Source organism: Oryzias melastigma, linkage group LG5 (assembly GCF_002922805.2).
Source record: "Oryzias melastigma strain HK-1 linkage group LG5, ASM292280v2, whole genome shotgun sequence".
Lineage (NCBI taxonomy): Eukaryota > Metazoa > Chordata > Actinopteri > Beloniformes > Adrianichthyidae > Oryzias > Oryzias melastigma.
This window is the reverse complement of record NC_050516.1, coordinates 8180557-8198039: the sequence shown is the minus strand read 5'-3', so window position 1 is coordinate 8198039 and position 17483 is coordinate 8180557. Positions and strand designations below refer to the sequence as shown.

Sequence of the window (17483 nt, the reverse complement as noted above, 5' to 3'; positions counted from 1 at the left end):
GATGCTGAAGACAGGCTTAGATGGAGGAAACTGATTCGCTGTGGCGACCCCTGAAGGGAAAAGCCCAAAGGAAAAGAAGAAGATATTTTTAGCACAACTTATAGTTTTGAAATACTAGTTTTTATACAATCTTTTTAACAACAGAATTCTGTGCAAGGTTTTCATTTCAGTATTCAAGGAATTCCACTCTTTTACTCCTATAAACACAAAACCTTTTTGTCTTAATGATGTTCGTACAAAGGGTAAATAAAAGTCTCCTTTCCTTCTGTTATTACAATCAGTAACTAATTTGAATTTCCCACAAATATGTTCTGGAAGAAATTTGTTGTTGACCTTCCACATAGTCACCACTGTATTTAACTTTACAAGATCTGGGAATTTGCGAGTGTTGGATTTGACAAAGAGATCATGGTTGCGGTCTCTTGGTCCTGAAGGATTTATAATTCTCATCACTTTTTTCTGGAGTAAAGTTTATCTATTAGTAAAACTTTTACAAGTATTCCCCCACACCTCATTACAATAAAGAAGATATGGGAGAATTAAATAATTATATAACATATATATAGGGTATCTTTATCAAGAATATGGTTAACTTTATATAAAATACCAATGCTTTTGCTTATTTTCCTGATTATATAATCAATGTGGGATTTCCAGCTAAGTTTATTACCCATTACTATTCCTAAAAATGTTATTTCAGAAACATTTTGAATTACAGCTTTATCAATTTTAATATTTCTACTTGCATCATAATTTCTTGTTCCAAAAATCATACATTTAGTCTTTCCCAATTTAAAACTAGTTTATTGATATCAAACCATCTTTGTAAAATAACAGGTTCCTTTTCCATATTTGCAATAACTAATTCTAGATCATTCCCAGAACTGTAAACAGTTGTATCGTCAACAAATAACACAAATTTCATCTCTTTTGAGATTTCATAGATATCGTTAATAAATAGTATAAAAAGTTTAGGTCCGATTACCGAACCTTGTGGAATTCCAGACAATACCATCTCACATTTTGATTTTGAGTTATTCATTTGAACATATTGTTGTCTGTTTTCAAAATAACTTTCCAACCATTTAAATACAACACCTCTTATACCATAATTGCCCAATTTTGCTAACAAAATATCATGATTTACCGTATCAAATGGTTCTTGTAAATCAAGAAATAGACTGACCGTAAAAGGCTTCTTATCAACTGCATCCAAAACCTCATCTGTTAGGTGAATGAGTGCAGTAGATGTAGATCTGTCAGATCAGAATCCATATTGATTTTCAAAAAGTAAATTATTTTTTATCAAGAAACGCATCCAATTTCTGTCTGAACCATTTTTCTATTATTTTTGAAAATTGTGAAAGTACAGACACTGGTCTGTAATTATTAAAAACATGTTCATCATGTTATGTAAAGCACTTTGAAAACATGAAACGTGCTAAACAAATTGTTTTCCAGACAGAGAAAAGTTCTAAAACGTTCCTCTGCTGTTCCAGCGCAGAAAAGAACTCGGACAAAGACGAGCGTACAAATATAGCCATTTTATTAATGACTTGGAAAAAGAGCTTTAACAACACAAGGGATACATGCATGCAGGGTACTTGAGAGCTATCGTCATCCTGGTTCTTTTTCACAAACACGTTTTGCAGATTTGGTACAACTGTGGAGAATAAAATCGGTTGATGAAATGTCTACTTACATACTTTTTCCTTTAATGGAACCTTAGGAACACGTTCGGATCCTGTTTAACACTTCAGGACTTAAAAAGACGATTGTTTATTTAGTGACGTAAAAAAACTGTAACACTTCAGAGTCAGAGACGTACGGCTGGTCTGAGGTGGTTTAAGCATCGGGGCGACGATGGGAGCGGCCGATGTGGGGTCAAATCAGGATCAGCTTAAAGTGAACGAAAAAACTGATTGAAAACTTGAAAAATAGATGCTGTAACTGAAAAAAATTGAAACTTTGAAAGCCGAGTGTGCCGAGTACAAAGAGAAGGAGGAACCTAGAAAAAGAGGAGTCACGGCGCAGTTCTCCTTTAGATTGGGAGGCCGGCGGCTGCAGCCCTCACCGAGTTGGTCCGAGGCTTCATGAAGAAGAAGGAGGAGCTTCAGGAAACGCTCAGACGCAGCTAATGGAACTGGCAGAAAACGCTCTAACTTTACGATAGAAAAAACAAAATCTACTGCCCCTTCAGTACAGGAGGGAAGGAGGAGACGGAGACGGGAGGTCTGCGGAAGGCGGTCCCGGCCTCAGCGCCGACCCCGTTTGGACTGTCGGGCGGGCTGTTTGCTGCTTTTTGCCCCCGTTTTGCCCTGGCGCTCTGTAGGGGGCGTCTTCTTGGGCTCGGAGCGTCTGTTGGAGCCTTTGGCCGGCTGCTTTTTAGCTGCAGGCTCCTCAGGAGACGACTCCTCAGATTTGGAGCCCCGGGAGCGGCTCTTCGTCGTCTTCTCATCCGTCTCTGGGGTCGATTCCTTGAGCTGGGGTCTCTTGGCTCCCCTGGCGCTAAGCTTTTTGACTGCAGGCGTTTTGGGCTTTCTTGGGGGCGCGCCCCTCTTCACAGGCGTTTCTTTTGGGTCCGCTGGCTCCTTTTTAATGGCCGGCTGTTTCCGTCCGGCTTTCTTGGCTGGAGGCGGAGCTTTTTTGGCTGGAGACTTCTTGGCGATGGCCTTCCCCCGACCTCTCGCCGGGCCGCTGCTTCGAGCTTTCTTGGCAGGAGGGGGGCGGCGTACCTTGGGCGGAGGCCTCTTCTGAGCCCTGGTTTTACAGACAAACCTTTACTTACAGGAGGGTAACCAAGAAGTAATGGATTACAAGCGTCTGATGCGCTCACCTCTTTGGAGGCGGGGCTTCATCCTCAGATGAATCTTCCTCTTCCTCAGATTCTTCCTCCTCATCCGACGAGTCAACCGTCCTCCGGCGTTTGGTTGGGGTCTTCTCCGGCTCCTTGAACTTGTCCGGGAACAGAGTGTTGGGACTGAAGACAAACGGGAGAAGAAGTGGACGTGAAAGTCTGTGCAGGAAGGACGGAAAACAGGAATACCTGAGCAGAGCCGGAATACCTGGGATAATACGGGAATGAGAGCTGGTAGGTCCCAGTGAAGCCGTGACCTGTGATCTGCTCCATCCAGCCCAGAACTTTACACTTCTTCAGGGTTCTCCGAAGAGTGGCCACTAAACAGAAGAGTTGGGAGGAGCCAGTTCAGAGTTCTGGTTCAAATCCTCAGAACAGAAAACATCAAACATAGAGAGAGAAACAAGCCCAAACGAGAAGACGTGACCTGGAACAGTTTAAAAACAAGTTTTTCAGATGTGTATGCTTGTGTTGATGGGGTAACCTTAGATCAGGGGTGTCTAAATCCAGTCCTCCTGCTGGTTTTCCAGAAACTTGCTGCTGATTACCTGGATCAGGTGTGTTTGGCCAATAAGGAGCTTCAGGTTTGTTGGAAAATATGCAGGACACCGGCTCCCCAGCCCTGGATTCTGACACCCCTGATGTAGAACAAAGAGATCCTCACTCAGGTGGTGCTCCTTCATGTCTTTGTGAGAATCCAGCAGGTATTTGCGCAGCAGCGTGGTGCTGCAGGTTTTGGGTTCGTTCATGGCCGTGATGGCAGCAGTGATGGCTTCTTCCAGCACGCTGCCCTTCACCTGAGGCTTGTTTCCACCGCGCTTCAGCTGAGAACAGAACCGATACATTTACTGTCAGGATCAACAGACGCACAGACAGAACTTCAGGAGATCTAACGTCACATGAGATCTTTTGAGGAGTTTCAGAGAAGTCTACCTGGAACGTCCCCCGAGCTCCTGTTCCAGTGATCTGCTCCAAAAGACCCCTCTCCACTGCTTTCACCAGAGCCATCTTCAGAGCTTCAGGTCTGAAATCCACAAATGTCACATGACCAGAACTACAATCCCTGCCAGACTCCATCTCACCATTAAAAACCAGGATGACATTCAGGAAACATTCTTTTTCATATTAGTAGGAAAATAATGTTCTGTGTTTTTGGTGATTATGCATCTGCAGATTCCTGTCATTTTCCTCACATTCGTGACTGCATCCTCTTTAGAATGAATAGAAATCAGCTGATCTGACGGAGGCGGGAAGCCGTTTGTTTACAAACAAAACATTCACGTTTTAACTAAACCTGCTGTGAGGCAGGTGGGAAACACGCTGCCGCCGGTTCTCATACTTGTTCTCGATGTTGAAGCTGGGGAAGTGCTGCTCCAGGTACTTCTTGATCAGGTTGTAGGACGCCTCTTTGGGCTCGCAGAGCTGCGTGATGATGAGAGGAAGAGCGTCTCCCAGACTCTCCAGCTTATTCACAGGTTTCTAGAAACAAACGCCACACATTAGTGCCAACATACCGGTCCGAGCAACAAGTTCTACTGGAACCTGCAGAAAACATTGAGCGAAGGCTGCAAAGGTCAACCAGAACAAGAATCGAGATCAAGTATTAGTCCTGGTTCTGAGGAAACACAGCAGGGAGGTTGGATTCGGAGCAGAAGCTTCAGAACGACGAGGAACCAAAGTGAAGAAGTGAAAGGAGCAAATGACGACAGCGAATCAATCAGTCGAGAAGTGGGATTCCCATAATGCTTTGGGAACAGTCTGATGCTGCGTTCACACCGGGCACGTGCCTTACATTCAGCATACGGTCCTCACACACCTCAAACATGATTATTGGCCGATCGAGGACACAACGATAATTCTGATAAGAAAAAGAAAAATGCACTTTCTCTATTTACAGACTGAAAAAGCTAGTAGTGTTTGACTACCTGCTGTTCTGTTTGTTTGCAGGTAAAACTAGTTCTGCTAATTTGTTAGAATAGATAAAGAGCCATGCACTCTTACTTCGTACTAGCAAATATTTTTTTCTCAAGTATTTAAAAAAATATTGGTTGATTAACGGTGTCGGCTGCAAGAGGCAGAAAAATATCTGGTGTCGGTTGTAAAAAGTCGTTATTGTCAATCGCTGGTGGATTTCGCTGCCAATACTGTTGTCTGGATTGACACACAAATAAAATAAACTGTTCATACAGACTCATATTGAATCCATTCTGTTTGTTCTGTATGGTTTTTTTAAAGTAGGAAGAACAAAACAGGCTGACGATATGATAACGAACACAAACATGGACACATTGTGGCTTTTCAACTTTTACTCGGAGGTCATTTTAAGTTTCATTTAATTTAAAGGTGTAGGTGTAACAGAGTGTAGTAAAGTTAAAAGTTACAATGAAATTCTCATAGCTTTTTGGACTACTTTGGCATTTTTAAGATTTTTTTAGGCTATTTTGTTGGAGTTTATCTAATATTTCAGCTACATGCTAGCTGTTTTGGCTAACTTAGGCTTTTTTCCAGTTTGTTAGGCTAATTTTGCATTTAATTAATAATTTAGCTGGCTATCAGCATTTTTTAACTATCAATTTCAGCATCTTCAGTGGCCAAATTCAGTTTACAGCATTCACACTAGCATTATCACAGGTAATGCTATATATCTGTATCTAGTTTTTAGTAAGTTAAAGTTAATGATTGCATGACTCGTTTACTAATCTGGAAAAATAATCTGTGATCAGTCGACTATTAAAATAATTATTTGTGACAGCACTACATGACGTGGAGACAAGTCTGCGTTTCTATTCAGGGTCTTTCAGGACTCAGTTGATGACTCTTGAAAACCCCCTTGTTGTTGAAAGCTCCATTCACCAGCGTTTCAGGACTCATGTCCGATAGCAAGTTCAAAGCGCCATGCAATGAACTGCTAAAAAATAAAAATAAATAAACGCGACTTGCTTGCTCGAGACGTCATCCATCATAGCATGAGGTAGCAATTCTGCTACAATTTCAATGAGAAACTCATGTTTAACCATTTTATTTTTTGGAATCAAAATGATTAAAATGTCAGGACTTTTTCAAAACTCTACAGAAGATGCTTTTTTCACAAACTTTTTAAAGGTCGGAAGAAGTTTAACTTTTTAACGCGTGCTCATTGGCTTGTTTTGTACGTAGTGCTCAAAAACAGTCATGAAAACGTGCGTAGAGACATGTGAATGCGAGAGTTCTGAAACACCGATTTATGTGTTTACATAGACTTCTCACTGAAGTAGTCGTTTGAATGCAGGATGGCGAGGGCGATGTGAACACAGCTTTAGAGTCCAGGCGAGGACACGACTCATCACAGAACATTTGTTAGATAACTGGAGGTTTCCAATGAAACTGTGCTTCAGTGAGACTACAAATAAAGTTATTTTGGAGGTTTCTTTGTGTTTCTGCTGACTCAGGAAAAAATGGTTGTAAATAGATTTTCAGGAACGTTTAAGAGCTTAATAACCAACCTTTGGGGGGGTGGGCTGCTTTCCGATGACGAAGGACCCCGATAGGCCTTTCCCTTTCAGCTGAGACACAAACCAAAGGGACAGAACTTTACTGATGAAGCAAACCGACAGAAATCCTCCCCAGAGACGCAGCAATCTGAGGTGTCACCTGCTTGATGGTTCCTTTCTCCAGGTGCTTCTTCAGAGCTTTCTTGATGAAGAAGGTCTTCTTGCTGAGCTCCATGCCTGGGTGTTTATTGAGCAGATATTTCATGAGAGACCTGAAGGAAACCCCGGACTTGTCACTGGACGCCTGCAGGAGGAGACAAATGGCTTTAAGGATGCTGGGAGGCGGGATCAGCTGGAAGAGAAGAGAGCGTGGAGTGGTACACACCCTCAACGCCTCAATCAGGATGTTATCCATTCTGTGCTGCGTTCCTGCAAAGTTGGTAACGGGAACATTTTTGTGTGTGGTGACGCTAGCCCACAAAGGGATCGTCCGCTTCACCTTCTTGGTTTTGGACTTCTTGTACTTGTAGCCGTCCTTCATCCTGCCGCCACAAGGAGCAACACAAGTTCAGTGAAGGGGTCGGCTACTGCCAAGCGATATTTCACTGTGATTGCTACCACTCTTATCGTTATCACATCCTCACCTTAGTAGGAGAACATAGCAGTGTTTGGAGCACTGTCCAGCCGCGCAGTCCTTGCATTTGTCACTACGTCACCAAGGGGAAAAACAAAACAAAACCCAAGCTTCAGGACGGCTGTCTAAACGAGCAGCAGTCATTCGACTGAACGGCAAATGCTCTAAAAAAGCTGCTCAGTCTGAGGGGAGAAAATAAAATATTAGGCGGGAAAGTCAGATTGAAGCCCCTCCCTCTAAGTGACAATCTGTCAGAGGAAGGCTTTGATCTTTTTCTTTCATCTTTGGCTGATAAACTGTCTACGAAGGGAGAGTTTGAATCTAGTGGAGGAGAAGCTGGTCTGATCAACCTCCAATCATGCATGCTGTTCCATCACTAACAGAAAACCAGATCAGCGGTAGAGCGTCAGGCCTGAGCCGGGGAGGTTGTGGGTTCAAATCTATGCTGTCACCTAATGACTGTAAATAAGAACTGGACAGAAAGTGGTTTACTTCTGGCTCCAACAAAATAAAATCAACCCAGTCATTATTTTATTGCAATATGGATGCCGCCATGTTGGAGCCAGACATCCTCAGTCAGCATTGATTGGTCAGAGTTTCTATGGAAACCACTCTGGCCAATCAGGATTGAGCTTGTTGGAAGACCACACCCCTTCCACTAAAATGTGGGCAACACTACAGGTATGACCAACCCCCCCCAAAAAAATCACTATACAGCACATTCGCCATTTTCTATTTCTGTCCGAAACTACTAAATCCAAAATAGAGTGCACTAGATATTTCCCAGAAGTCTTTGCAAAAAAACTAGCGTGCATCGATGCTCAATAGATTAGTGAATATAGACCACAAGGAATTGCGGTTGAACAATTTTCAACAAAAAAACGCGATTGAATGTAATAATTGAATAAACCATCCACATTTTCACCATCAGAACACAACGGAGTGATAGATAAACGTGAAATGTTCGTATCGATTTGGACATGGTAAAATGTCTACCTTGTAAAATCGGTGACGTCATATCTGGCGTTTGGAAAAACGAGAGAAAAAATAGCGAGGATCTGTCTGAATTGGATTTAAAATCCAGGGCACTTTATAGTCCTGCACTATACAGTTTTTTAGTAGTTAGGGGGGAATTTCCGACACAACCTTGATCTATTAACAAAGCAGATGTGGGGGCCAGCAGGCTCCACCTACTTTCAATTGAGGCAACTGATTGGCCAATGTATAACTTGAACTACATAAACAATTTATAATTTTGGCCTCTTGAGGCCAACAGGTGTTCCTGGATGTAACACCAGGGGGCGGGGTCACTCAGTCCAGTTCTCATATACAGTAGGTGGTCTCGGTTCTCCCGTGGGGGAGGCCGGTAGGACTTCCAGCGCTCCACCGGACACGTTTGGATGAAGGTTTCTGGGATTTGAGCCTAGACCTTAACTGGGCAAACCGTACGTTTTCTCCAGGAAGCAGTCTATTTACTCATGCTTTTCCAGAACCAATCCAAAGTGGATGATTTTGGCGTTTGGAGACGCGTTTAATGCAAGTCAGGACAGCAGCTTCTCCTCCAAAAGCTGGGGGCTGGGACAGGTCACACCTGTGGTGTCGTCCAGCGGAGGTAAGGATCATAGAAACAGATAAAAGTGTTATCAAAGTGAAATATCGCGCTGAGAACACCTGCAGCCCCGCCTCAGGAGACTCACTCTTTCTTGGACTTGCCCTCATCTCCCTCCTCGTCGGGGGCTCCTTCCTCCGCCTTGTCCCCGTTCTCCGTGGGCTCCTCATCAGCAGCTTGCTGCTCCTCGTCCCCGTCCGCCGGTGCGGCTGCAGCTTCCGCCTGCTCCTCCTCCTCAGCGGGAGGAGACTCCTCTGAGGCTTCTGGCTCTGAGGCAGACAGCAACAGTAAACACGGACGACCTCTGCTCGGTGGACCCCCCCTCCCCCCGGAGGGTGGTGGTGCGTTCACGGGTTCGCCCCCCCCGCCTCACCTTTGTCTACAGCCGCGGCGGGGGCCTTCTCCTGTGATGGAGTCGCTGCTGCTCGGCGAATCGGCATTCCAGAAAACCTGCCTGCAAACCGGGAGACGCGGTTAGCGCCGCTCCGGGGGGTGGGGCGTCTAACTGCGCGGGCCAAGCCCCCTTCATTCATTGTTCGCCATTTTGCTGAAACAAAAGCTGCGCTTTTTAAAAAAACCTCCCGCGGCCTTTCCCAGAGCCCGTCCGGCGGCCATTTTCGGCCCAGAGGATGAGCCGCCGGATTTTTTTTCCCGCCGTCAATTTCGCCATTTTGTCCGTAGGTTTGGGAACACAGTAATGGCGTCGCATCAGGCAGACGAAAAACATTTTTATTCAGAAGGGAAAGGCCCGCGGCCAGCCGCAGACCGCGCACGAGCGCCACGTGCAGACGAGCCGCTTCGGTTCGTGCCGGACTTACCTTTCGCTTTCGGGGAACGGAAAAAAGAACACTTTAAGAGGAGACGTCTGCAGGGTCCTCCGTTTCGTTTTGTTCGTTCGGCAGCCCCGCCCCTCAGACTGTTGGTGACGTAGAGCGTCACGTACGACGTACCAGGATTTCCGACATGCGCATTCAAAGATAAACAGAGTGAGGGGCGCGCGGCTAAATGTAAATTACAAATGTCCTTCAAAAACATTAAAAACGATAACACAATAAATAAATGATGGTTTTACAGTTTAAATCTGTACAAATAAGTGTAGCGACAATTTTAATTATCTGAAATATTTAACCAATATTATTATTCTAGTAAAAGATTAAGTTTTAGCACCAACACTTGAAGTAAAATTAGCAAAAAAAAAAAAAAAAAATCAAAAACAGGAAGATGATCATATGGATTAAATATAACAAATCAAAGCTCATTACATGTATATTTTTCTGCACTATTATGGCCTGCTTTGCCGCTCCAGGTAAGCTGACCCAAACATCAGAGGAAGCATCAGATCAACCAGCTGTTGTTGATCCAACAGCAGCACCCCCAGAACCCAGTCCGTTCAGCAGAACCACAGACATCAGGAAATTCAAGGTGACAGAAGAAGTCATGAGAAACATTTTTAAATACATTTTTTGTCTTTAATGTATTTACAAGCTTTAATCTGCGCTGTAAGTCGTCAGTATTACAAGCATCTGGTATTTAGCGGACTTGGCCATTAGCTTTTTGAAGTTGCACTTACTTTCCCCCCAAGACGGTTGTGATTTGACGTCTGGCTCCTGCAGGAGTTTGTTCATGTGGAGCGAGCACCACGTCACGCGTGATTCCCCTCCTTAAAGCTCCCGTTCATTCAAGATTTTCTCATTCCAAAACTATTTGCTTTGACCCTGTTTTTCAGTGTTGCAGGGAGGATATTTTTCACATACTTTGTTATTCTAATTCATTATATTGTTAAACCTGTTGTCCTGTTTTTACTGTGAACATCTGCAAATGTTAAATAACTTTAATATTTGCAGTCCTTAAAAAAATAATAAATTAAAGAGTCCAGAACCTATGCATCTTTTAAGTCTCTTCTTAAAAAGTAACAAAAGAAAAGTTAAAATTTAAAACAAAAATATTTTCTATGTATGATACAGATATTTAGTGCTTCCACAGCTGGAATCCAAACTCAAAATGGCGTCAGAACCGTACCGCAGGAAAACATCCCTGGCGTGTTTTCCTGTCGTGAAGCCACTTTGAACGTTTGTTCTGCTTTGAAGGGTGCAGTTCTGCTGCGGCGTCTCCCTCGTCAATTGTCCTCCGACTCCTCCTCCGCCTCCCGCAGCCAGGTGAAGAAGGCCGTCACGGACTTGAGAGCCACACCTTTGCCCTCCTGCTCAGCCGGGTCTTTGCTGGACTCCCACTTGTAGAATGCGTCCTCCGAGATGACGTCCTCATCGTACAGACAGTCGAAGAACATCCGGAGGAGATCTGTCCGGGCAGAGGAGCAGAGGTCAGCAGAGGTCACCTGCAGGCCGCCGTTCATCTGACGTTCACAACCGGAAAGTGACTCAAACACTCGCACAATAATACAAAAAGAGCTTTTTCTACAATTTAAGTAAAAACTAATCAAATTGCTGTTTTAGGTGATTAAACCTAAAATGTTTGTGTAAGAAAGAATAGAAAAAAATTATATTGATTTATCTCATGATTAAAAATGTATTTGTAAATTAATGTATTAATTAAGCATAGTAGAGGGGGTAATATATAAGTTCTCCTTTTTTAAGTAATTAAACAGTTTTAAAAAACTCCCCATTAAACTGAGTCATTCTTTTGTGTATTCTAAGAAATTATTAATTTATTTGTGGATGAATACATACGGATACGCAAACTAAATTACAATTCCAACATTTATTAAAAAAAAACAACTTTGATTTCACAGATTTAAAGATTTTATTTTCTATACTCATTGGATCCTTTTGAAATTTCACATCTTTTGTTGTTCTTTGTCTCCATTTTGAAACCCCACCTCTCAAATGTAACCAGCTCTCTCATTGGTCAGACTGCCCCACATGTTTTCTGATGTCACCAATAAGAGAGGCGGATGGAACCTGATTACAGCCCCACCGTGTCAGATCAAACCAGGATCAGCTTAAAGTGAATGAAAATCCAGACTGTAGATTTGGGACAAAAAGGAACATTTAAAAACAGTTTTATTCTTTAAATTGCACATTTTAAACGTAAAAGAAATATCAGGAATACAAAAAAATAAAAAATTTGAAAACTTGAGAAAAACTTTTTTTTAACAAATTTGAAGAAATACTGAAAACTTCAATAAATAAACAGCTAAAAAATAGATTTTTTTAAAAATTATTTTTCATCTTATTTTTTCCATTTCTATTCCTCTTCCCTTTTATCCCAGAATGAATATTTTTAATCCAGAATTTCAATTTTCAGTAATTCTCTCCCAAAGTTTGGTACATCAGAGGAGGATGACACAGATGGCGCCAACAACAGACGCCGTTCTGAAGTGGAAATGACATCACCATAACCTCTGGTAGCCAATAGGCTCAAAGCCCGCCTCCCTTAATAATTAGGGCCAACTCCAAAAACGAAAAGTCTGAAATAAACTTTATTTATTTATTTTTTTTACATATTTAGGGTTTTTGTATTTTTTCAAATGTTTTTTTTTAGCTTACAAAAAAAGAAAAATCAATACTTTCAATTCACCAATGTGTACTTTCATGTTTAAACTTTCTTGAAATCTTTTTTTTCTTCTGGTTTTTCATTCACTTTAAGCTGGTCCTGATTTGACCCCAAATGTCACCTGGATGATGAAAATAGAGTCAAGGGAAAAAATCGATTCTGGAAAGGTTTTACCTCTTTTGATATTATTAAAAGTTTCTTAGAACATTGATTTGGTTCTTGGACAAACTGAATTTCAAATGAATGTTTAAATCCCTAAATCTATTAATTTATTATGATGAAAGCACAATTTACAAAAAACTAAATGAGTAATTAGCAAAAACTTTTAAAGAATTGTGTTTAGGATCAATAGTCATGTTTATGTACTTTCTATATGTATGACTGATCATGAACCCTTCTGGTATTCTAGGCATGTTTACATTTAAAGTGTGGTCATCTGGACCCAACAACAGCCCTGAACTGTTTTCTTCAAGGATTTTTTATCTTGACTGGTGTCTGTGGCAGACATGAAATCCGGTCCACATTTATCACGGGGGGAATCACACATCAGTGTAAGGGTGGGGTCATCTGGACCCCATAAGAGAGCATGAAGATTAAAAAGTTGTATTACTATCTTATGTTCCTCTGGAATTAAACTGATGGTTTTTAAATTCTAAATGAGTTGAAGCTTCTCTTCTAAAATCCTCCTTCAGGCCCAAACTGGAAAAAAAGCTCTGGTTGTTTTCCAGAACGGACTGAACCTGACCCAGAGTTCAGACACACTGAGAAACTGGTTTGGATAAAGAAACGCCGTCACATCTGTTGGGATGTTCTGTGTGCGGTTCTGGTGCAGAACTCACTCGGGGGCTGCTCGAGCGTAACGATCAGCGCCTGAAGTGCATAAAGTGCTTGCAGCTGTCGCTCAGTGTCTGAGTTAAGGTACTTCAGTAAAACAGGCAGTCTCCTCTGGATGATGGCCGTGTCCACTCGACAGCAGTTGTTTTCATCTGCGGGAGAGCGAAAGACTGAGAACGGCGTGGGAGCTTCTCCACAGGTGAGGGCTCTCCTCAGGTAGAGGCTTACCTTTCACCGCCGCCTTACACACAGCCGTCATCAAGGACCTCAGGAAGGGAGACGAGCTGGTCTGAGACTCATCCAGGTTTTCCTGGAAAGCAGAGCGAGGATTCAGAGCGAGGATCATCAACGGAGAACTTTCCTCGGAAATGTGTTGGATGTTGTCCGTCCAAACCTGGTGCCTCACATCCTCCATCACAAACGGATCATCTACCAGAGCTGGAACCATCAGTCACTTTACTGCGACTCTACAGCTTTTTAACCTCTACCCAAACGGATGGCGAGGAGCCCGACAAACGGACAGCGTTTATGGAGTGTTTTGGCCATTGACTGTATATGAGAACTAGACTGAGTGACCCCTCCCCCCTCGCGTTCCAAACAGGAAGTAGCTCCAAGAAGCTAAAACCCCACAGACTTCTATAGAGAAACAAACATCTGTTACAGTCATTCTATTGGTCAGAATAAACATTCTGGCTCTGATACTTCTTTAACATTTTCATGATAATTCTCTTTTTTTATGTTTTTCTTGATTGAAAGTTATATAAGTAATAAACGGACCAATCACATGCCTTAATTAAAAGTGGGCGGAGCCTACTGGGCCCACCTCAAACATTCCAAACATTTAATTGGCAGATTTTGTGTCGCCTGCTTTCAAGTGGAAGGGGTGTGGCCTTTCAACAAGCTCACTTCTGATCGGTGAGAGTGTTTGCTGAGGGTGCAACGGATCATGGGTGATCCGTGATCTATACGGATCAGTAGCCACAATTCAGATTTTTCCTTTTTACTGATCCAAACTGTGACAAAAACTGTAACGTGATCCGAACAGTGGGTTTTGTGATCCGTTCCGCCCCTAATGGTCTCCATAGAAACTCAGACTCGGACCAATCTCTGGTTACTACTGATGTCTGGAACAAATGGCGACTAAATTGACTTTGTTTGTTTGGAGCTGGAACCACTTCCTGTGGGTGATGTCACACTCGCTCGGTCACTAATCTGACCTGAAAGTCATTTCATCTTCTCACGCCCCACAGCGGCGGCGTGAGCCTCCATCGGGGTTAGTTGGGTGTGTTCAGAAGTATTTGGCGATGCTGCTGCCGTTTCCATGGAAACGGTGAAACATTTTAAATGTATTCTCTTTATTTTCCCCATCCAGCAGCTCAGCAATGAAATGTTAGTGTAACCTTTGGACACAGGAAGGGTACGCTTGTATAAACCCTTCTTGTCTTTAAACTTTTTTTAAACTGGCTAGAGCTGACAGAATCCCTCCTGTCAGCCTTAAACCAATTGTTGTCTCCTGGTAATGTAAGGAACACGTGGACAGAAACCTTCTCTCCTCCAATTGGCTGTATAACATCCTAATTGTTTGCATGTTTGTTCCGGGTCTCTGGATTCCAGCTGGTCGTACCTCAACCCAGTCAAAGATCTGCTCGTCACTGGCCATGTCTTCCAGGAGGAGTTTCTCCAGCTGCTGGCTCAGCTCTTCAGGAGACAGCATCCTTCTGGACAGAGCCGCCTCAGAGCCGGAGCTGTCCGTCTGAAGAAACTCCAGCTTCTGAAATGGAGGAGAAGACGGCAAACGCCGGCAGAGCGTGAAGACGAGAGCAGACGGAAGCAAGAGGCACTCCTGTCCACCTGCCTGCTGACCTGCTGCGAGATGAAAGCCTGGACGTCCTCTCCCTGTGGCAGAACGTCAGTCCAGCTGATGCCAGATTCTCTCCACAAAGAGCTGACAGTCCTATGGCTCTGTTGAAGCCAGAGGAACATCCTTTAGGTCACGTGTGTCAAAGTCAAGGCCATCCGGGTAATTCTACCCTCCAGATCATTTGATTTTAATGTCATTAATGGTCCAATGTTATCTTGCGCCTATTAATAACTTGTTTAATTTTGACAAAATATATTTTTATGGAGAGTAAAATATTGAAAGTTATTTCAGGTTTAAGTTGATTTATTGTGGAATAATATTCCTGAATTTTTATTATTCATAATTAGGTTAAAAAGTTACAGTTTGAAAGTTTTAAAAATTGGCATTCTTTTAGCTTTTTGGACTATTTCGGTATTTACTAAGAATTTTAAGGCTATTTTGAAGTTTAGCCAATATTTCAGCTACATGCTAGCTGTTTTGGCTAATTATTGCAGGCAATGCTATATTTCTAGTTCATTGTTATGTTAAAAGTTACAGTTTTAAAAATTTAGTTTTGATGTGTTCAACAAATATTTATCCTATCCGGCCCGTGACATAAGGTGTGTTTTCCCGTGCGATTGAGTTTGACACCTCTGGTTTAGACGGTCGTCGTTCAGGAACGCGAGGCGTTACACACGTTTATGTGACAGAAATAACAGCATTTACTCACACGTGATGCTACACGTTTGTCACATTCAAGGTACAAATTAAACTCAGTGCTTGGCACCTAAAGTAGTTTAGCACTTAGATGAAAACTGTGTTTTTAATGCTCAGTTTTCTGATGATGGAGGACGGAAAGAAAATTCAGCTCAGATTTCTTTATTCAAATTGTTTCTGAATTAGCAGCAGAAAAAAACAGTTTGAAAAAGATCATATTTGTGACGTAGAACAGGGGTTCTCAGTTCCTGGTCTGCAGACTGGTACCGGTCCTTGGACCACTGGGTACCGGGCTGCAGACAGAAAAAAAACGCCTACGGTAACTTAGATTACTTCCATTTGGCCTCTTTTCTGATTCTGAGGAAGTTTTACTTTGGAAAACAACTGGACTTTGATCACCACATCTGTCTGTACTGACATGTCATGTGACTCAAAGTGGTTTCTCGAGCCGCCAAGTTAAAAAGCGAAAAACTCTAACAAAACTAACGTGTTTGGAAAGTTTCTTTGTGGAGAAAAGAATCCAAAGAAGAGGAACGTGAAGCTGCTGTTTACAGACTAAACCAGGAGTTTTCCTCCACATACGGATTTATGGTGACAACTGTATATAAGCTGCTCTTCATAATGTAATAAACCAGGATTTAAGTAAAAGAAAATATGATGAATATATTTGCCCTGATTGATCATCAGCCTGGACTGAGTTCTCAATTGCTTCCTATGGGAAAAAAAACCTTTAATGTTTCCTTCATGAAATTTTTACAAATCAGAATCAACTTCTGCAAACAAACATGCTTGTTTCATTGAATCTTCATTAGAGATGGGTTAGTAAAATTGATTAATTGCTTTAAGCTTAATAGATCAATAATCGATTCATAAAAATATAAACTGATTTAGCACATAAAGCTAAAATCATCCAACATGATGCTAACGTTTAATGGAAATTCCCATAGAGCGGCTAATGCCAACGCTCAGCGACCTAAACATACATTGCTGACAAAATTAAATGGAATAAGGTGTACTGCTGTAGAGTGATCACCACCTAGTGGTCAAACAGAAACGTCCTCCAGGAGAAGCAGAACAATGTTTCCAATGTTAATGATCTGAACATTTTAGTTAGAACTTCTCCTTTAGAGAATCCATGTAACACTGGATGATATTAACAATCTCATTATTTCACTGATACATTTACAGGATGTGAACTGGATCAGATTAGTATTAATATGTTCAAAATATATAGCAGATTATTAATGTATTTCTAAACAAATTTGTATAAATATGTAAACTCTAAATTAAATTGAATTGAAGAATAGAAAAAAATGGAATAGAACCGATCCAGGCTCTTGTGAATTGAATCGTTTCTCAAAATTATAATCAATACCCAGCCCTAATCTTCATCATCTATAAACAATCTACCGACATTTTTTCAGATTTTTTTTAGTAAAAAAATTTCTTGCAGTTGCATTTAATTTGAAAAACAGATTTTTCAGAGAAACAAAGCTTAAAAATAAAGGAGATGTTTGGCTCGGTTTGGATCAGTCTGTGAAAATATTATTTGACATTCAACGGTCTGAAAAAGGTTGGGGACTGCTGACGTAGAAAATACGTTGGGTGGGGCCACAAGCTCACAAGCTGATCGAGTTGCAGACAAATAGATCCATGAACATCTTTGTTTTCCTCGTCTGAGCTGGAATCCAGATCCGAACTGTACGGCTGGATAGAAACGATATTGCTGCTATTTTTGTTACACTGGTAATGTTAGGTTGGGGGTGTGAGGGCTGTAAGCTAGTGGTAGAGTGTAAACAAAGAGCTCTTAGTAATGGGGAGCAGAGTGAGGTTGCTTTATGCCAACAGTCCTGCATACAACTTAGAGGGGAATTTCTAATGAACTCCTGCAAAAACTGTCCTAGAAAACAACACAGGTATTTACATTTCGTCTATAAACGGCATCATCATAATCAAGAGACCATTGTGAATGCTTTGTAAACAGACCAGAAGATGGTCGGAGTGGGACC

General features: G+C 42.0%; 2 protein-coding genes across 11 annotated transcripts in view; both read right to left on the bottom strand.

Moving 5' to 3' along the window:
• Positions 1 to 1529: 1529 nt before the first annotated feature.
• On the bottom strand, positions 1530 to 9534 carry hp1bp3 (heterochromatin protein 1, binding protein 3). Of its 2 annotated transcripts, XM_024270649.2 has the most exons (13): positions 9389 to 9534; positions 8944 to 9024; positions 8659 to 8839; positions 6972 to 7034; positions 6713 to 6869; positions 6488 to 6631; positions 6340 to 6399; positions 4197 to 4336; positions 3791 to 3881; positions 3522 to 3681; positions 3066 to 3177; positions 2837 to 2980; positions 1530 to 2760 (listed from the first exon to the last, which is right to left on the bottom strand). In XM_024270649.2, exons 2-13 carry the CDS (start codon positions 9008 to 9010, stop codon positions 2256 to 2258), a joined length of 1824 nt encoding a protein of 607 aa, XP_024126417.1. In that variant the 5' UTR covers positions 9011 to 9024; positions 9389 to 9534; the 3' UTR covers positions 1530 to 2255. The 2 variants fall into 2 exon arrangements, with proteins under 2 accessions (XP_024126417.1, XP_024126418.1); XM_024270650.2 differs by lacking the exon at positions 6972 to 7034.
• A 491-nt stretch (positions 9535 to 10025) lies between these two features.
• The window catches only part of eif4g3a (eukaryotic translation initiation factor 4 gamma, 3a), a 66948-nt gene continuing 59490 nt past the window's right edge, over positions 10026 to 17483 (bottom strand). For all 9 annotated transcript variants that reach the window (XM_024270639.2, XM_024270640.2, XM_024270641.2 and 6 more), the window contains 5 exons: positions 14781 to 14879; positions 14542 to 14688; positions 13146 to 13227; positions 12923 to 13069; positions 10026 to 10868 (listed from right to left, as the gene is read on the bottom strand). In XM_024270639.2, the coding sequence (XP_024126407.1) occupies positions 10687 to 10868; positions 12923 to 13069; positions 13146 to 13227; positions 14542 to 14688; positions 14781 to 14879 (657 nt within the window). In that variant the 3' untranslated portion in view covers positions 10026 to 10686. The remainder of the gene's footprint in view (positions 10869 to 12922; positions 13070 to 13145; positions 13228 to 14541; positions 14689 to 14780; positions 14880 to 17483) is intronic.